Source organism: Corapipo altera, unplaced genomic scaffold (genome assembly GCF_003945725.1).
Source record: "Corapipo altera isolate COAL_440 unplaced genomic scaffold, ASM394572v1 121, whole genome shotgun sequence".
Taxonomy (NCBI): domain Eukaryota; kingdom Metazoa; phylum Chordata; class Aves; order Passeriformes; family Pipridae; genus Corapipo; species Corapipo altera.
The window spans coordinates 51,180-55,742 of record NW_020885131.1 but is presented as its reverse complement, the minus strand read 5'-3'; the positions used below and the strand labels follow the sequence as shown (position 1 = coordinate 55,742).

Genomic DNA, 4,563 nt, shown 5'->3' with positions numbered 1-4,563 from the left:
GATGGGACACGGGACCCCCTGGCACAGCTTGCACTGGGATGGGACACAGGACCCCCTGGCACAGCTTGTACTGGGATGGGACACGGAGCCCACTTGCTCCAATGCTGCAGGGACAGACACCCCACCCACAGCCCAGAGCAGATCTCTTCGTGGGTGCCACATGGGACCCCTTTGAGGAGACCCCAGCCCCATAAACCAGCCCCGGGGAGATCTGTCTGCCAGTGCCACACAGGAGCTCTCTGTGCAGACCCCAGCCCCATGAATCAAGCCCCGGGGGAGATCTCCCTGCCGGTGCCCTCTGTTCAGATCCCAGCCCCATGACCCAGCCAGGGGAGATGTCCCTGTTGGTGCCCTCTGTGCAGACCCCAGCCCCATGACCCAGCCAGGGGAGATGTCCCTGTTGGTGCTCTCTGTGCAGATCCCAGCCCCATGAACCAGCCCCGGGGAGATGTCCCTGTTGGTGCCCTCTGTGCAGATCCCAGCCCCATGAACCCGCCCCGGGGAGATGTCCCTCTCAGTGCCCTCCGGGTGCACTCCAGCCTCACGAATTAAGCCCCGGAGCCCCGCACCGGCTCCTCCCTCCCTTGCCTTGTGCTCCTGGATCTGGGCGGTGACGGTGTCGAGGACGAAGCTGGGGGGCGCGGGGGACCCCAGCAGCTCCTCGGCGTGGGCCACCCAGCGCAGCAGCTCCTGGGCAGAGCCGTGGAACTCGGTGGTGACCGTGAGCCCCTCGGCCAGGCGCTCCTGCGGGGGGGACGGGCGCTGACGGGGGCGGGCACCCCCCGCCCCGGGGCCAAGGCCGGTCAGGGTGGGCCCCCCCAGGGTCAGAGCCCCCCACCCCACACACCCCACACACCTTCCTCTCCTGCGCCTCGGCCTGGACGCTCTCCCACTTCTGCTCCAGGATCCGCAGGCTGTGCTCGGTGCTGCAGGGCCGCCCGGCGCGGCACGACTCCAGCAGCCGCTGCAGCCGCTCCCGCAGCCCCCGGTACGGCACCGCCCGCGCCTCCAGCTCCCGGCACAGCTCCTGCCGGGCACACCGGGCACACCGGGCACACCGGGCACGCCGGGCACGCCGGGTCAGAGCCCGCCGCGGGGCCGGGGTGGGGACGGGGACAGGGAACGGGGAACGGGATGAGGAAGAGGACCGGGATTGGGATGAAGAGGGCGACAGGGATGAGGAAGGGGTCAGGGACAGTGAGCAGGGGACGGGGACAGAGACTGGGATGGGGACAGGAACAGGGGCAGGGACAGGGAACAAAGACAGGGATGGCTCCTACTCTGCCTCAGGGAGCCAGAGGAGAGTGGAGAGGGGTACCAGGCTCTGTCTGGTCAGGGAGAGGAGGCAGCAGAGAAGGGTCTTGGCCCCTCGGTGTGGAGAGGGGTGGTTTTGGGGGACACATCCCCCTGAGGGACCCCGGGGCCTGGCCCGGTGCCGGTGCTCACCAGGTGTGCGTTGAGCTTCTCTTTGGTGGCATCCGGGTGGCCCCAGACCGGCTTGGAGCAGAAGAGCTGCAGCTCCACCTGCTCCAGCCACTGCAGCAGCTCCGTGATCTCCAGGGTGATGTCCTGCACCTGGGGGCGAGGGGGGGAGCTCAGCGCCGGCCCCACGGCCCGGCAGCGCCGCGGCCCCGCGCCTGTACCTGGCTGAGGTTGTTCTCCAGCTCCAGCTGCCGGCTCTCGGTCTCGCTGCGCACCAGGTCCCAGCGCTGGCCCAGCTGCTGGAGGCTGCGCTGCAGCCCCTCCACGCTCTCCCCCAGGCTGGACAGCAGCAGCCCCTGCCCGGCCTCGGTCACCGACTGCACCGTGCGGGCGTGGGACATCACGTCTGTCCGCAGCACCTGCACAGGGGCGGGGGGGTCACGGCTGGGACCGCAGCGGGGGCACCTCGTGCCCCGCCGGCTCTGCTGCACAAAGCCCCTCGCTCCGAGTGCCCGGGACACCTCTGCCACCCGTGTCACCGCTGCCACCGTGGTGCTGGGCTCTGGGGGTGCCACGCAGAGGGAAGGCAACACCCAGGGGTGCCCCTGACTCTTGCTCTCAGCAGGGCATGGGGCTGAGGCGCCAGATTTGCTGATTCGTGGCAGGGGGTTGGCCAGGACGGGCACAGAGGTGACACAGTACCCTCTGCACAGCCTTCTCCTGGTGTGGGGCCAGCCTGGCCCTCGCAGAGCCTCGTCTGCCATCAGGCACGGCCCGAGCGTGCCCAGGCAAGGGGCTGCAGCACTGGGATGGCAGAGAGACAGCTCATTCCTTCCATGGTGTCACCGTGGGAGGGGACAGTCCTCATGCCACAGCCTGTCCGGCCTGGCCAACACTGCAGCAGCCCAAGGAGGGGCTGGCCAGCGCCCTGCAGCCAGGACACACACCCCGGGGGTGGGACCATGGCCAGGATCCCCAGGACACACCCTGGGGGTGGGACCATGGCCAGGACCCCCAGGACACACACTCTGGGGACAGGACCATGGCCAGGACCCCCAGGACACACACCCCGGGGGTGGGATCATGGCCAGGATCCCCGGGACACACACCCTGGGGGTGGGACCATGGCCAGGATCCCCAGGACACACACTCTGGGGACGGACCATGGCCAGGATCCCCGGGACACACACCCTAGGAGTGGGACCATGGCCAGGACCCCCAGGACACACACCCCGGGGGTGGGACCATGGCCAGGACCCCCAGGACACACACCCCGGGGGCGGGACCATGGCCAGGACCCCCAGGACACACACCCTGGGGGTGGGACCATGGCCAGGACCCCCAGGACACACACCCTGGGGACAGGACCATGGCCAAGTCCCCCCAGACCCTCAGCAACGGCCCCGGTCTGGGTCCCCACAGAGGGGCTGTGCCACGCGTGCCCCGGGCCACGGCGCAGCCTCACCTTGTGCTTGGCCAGCTCGATCTCGCAGCTCTGCAGGTCGGGGCTCAGGGGCGCGGGGCCGCGCAGCTGCTCCCCGGTGCGGCTCAGCCACTGCAGCAGCTCTGCCAGCTGGTGCTGGAACTGCCCCAGCCCCAGCAGCGCCGCCTCCAGCTGGTGCTGCCGAGGGGAAGGGGTGACACTGGGGAGAGTGACGGCAGCCCCAGCCCCGTGCCCGGCACCCACGTGGCCCTGTGCACCCACCCAGCACCCACTAAGTGCCCACTCAGTGCCCACACGGCCCCACACGGCCCCACATGCCCGGTGTTTCCAGTGGCATCCTGTGTGCCCACAGAGCTCCCATGCACCCACCCAGACCCCACACAGCCCCAAGCACCCACCCAGCACCGTGAGCCCAGCGCCTGCATGGGCACCTGGCACCAGAGGGCACCCAGTGGAAACGACTCCACTGCCTCCTGCACCCTCCCGGCACCACACCCAGCACCAGCGTGGAACCCCTGTGAATCCCCCCATGAATCCCTCCAGACCCACACGGCACCCACCACACCCACCCAGCCCCACCCACCCAGCTCCCACGTGGCACCCACCACACCCTCCTAGCCCCACCCACCCAGCTCCCACGTGTCACCCCCTGCACCCCCTGCCCCGTGCCCCCTCACCTGCCTGCTGACGATCTCCTCCTCCAGGTGGTCCCAGCGCTGGCGGAAGTCACTGAGGGCAGTGGGGGGGTCCCCCTGCCCCGTGCCCCCCTGGTGCCGCAGGCTCTCCACGTCCACCTTGCACTGGTACAGCTCCCGCTTGAACTCCTGGGGGGCAGCACCGGTGGGTGACCCTGGCCCCATACCCCGTGACGGGGTCTGCCTGTCACCAGGCACTGCGTGGCACCACGTGGCACTGCATGGCACGGCACGGGCACCTGGGCACAGGGAGCTGGCACCCAACTTGCCCAGGGACCTTGTAGAGGGCGGGACTTGACCACCCAGCACCCACCACGGGGGCACCAGCACCGTCCAACGTGCCACCCCTCCATCCCACTGCTGTCCAGAGCACCCCCCTGTCCCCCCTGCCCCCCGCCGGCCCCCTCCAGCGGCACAGGATGGCTCAGCACGACGTGGCACGACGTGGCACACCACGGCACCTTGAGCTCTGCCAGTTGCTGCTGCACCATGTCCAGGTCCCCGCCGACCAGGAACTCCTCGGCGATGCGCAGCTCGGCCGTGTCCAGCCACTCCAGGAGCCGCTGGGGATGGGGGGAGAGGGGGATCAGGACTGAGGGGTCCCCACGGTGGCCTCACAGCCCCTCGTGCCCCTCAGTGGGAATGGGGGGGGTGACACAGCTCCCTCCGGCCCCTGCACCCACCAACACCCACCGACACCCACTGACACCCACCAACACCCACCGACACCCACCGACACCCACCGACACCCACTGACACCCACCTGCATCGTGTCCTGGTAGCTGAGGGCGGCCTGGAGCTGCTCCTCGAGGCGCCCGTTCCGCTCCATCCACACCCGGCTCAGGCTGTGCCAGGAGGAGTAGAGCTGCGGCCGGGCGTGGGGTCAGCGGTGCCACAGGGGGACAGGGCATGGGGGGACAGGGCACAGGGTCAGCAGTGCCACGGGGGGGACAGGGTGAGGGGTCAGCAGTGCCACAGGGGACAGGACGTGGGGGGACAGGG

At 69.8% G+C, this 4,563-nt stretch overlaps 1 protein-coding gene across 1 annotated transcript in view; it reads right to left on the bottom strand.

Moving 5' to 3' along the window:
- Nucleotides 1-4,563, bottom strand: part of LOC113960459 (microtubule-actin cross-linking factor 1, isoforms 1/2/3/5-like) — a 24,611-nt gene that overhangs the window by 10,735 nt on the left and 9,313 nt on the right. Inside the window, exons 15-22 of the mRNA XM_027670055.1 lie at nt 4,325-4,426; nt 4,023-4,124; nt 3,544-3,690; nt 2,888-3,043; nt 1,644-1,841; nt 1,447-1,575; nt 857-1,027; nt 589-744 (exon numbers count right to left, since the gene is read on the bottom strand). Coding sequence (XP_027525856.1) covers nt 589-744; nt 857-1,027; nt 1,447-1,575; nt 1,644-1,841; nt 2,888-3,043; nt 3,544-3,690; nt 4,023-4,124; nt 4,325-4,426 — 1,161 coding nt within the window. The remainder of the gene's footprint in view (nt 1-588; nt 745-856; nt 1,028-1,446; nt 1,576-1,643; nt 1,842-2,887; nt 3,044-3,543; nt 3,691-4,022; nt 4,125-4,324; nt 4,427-4,563) is intronic.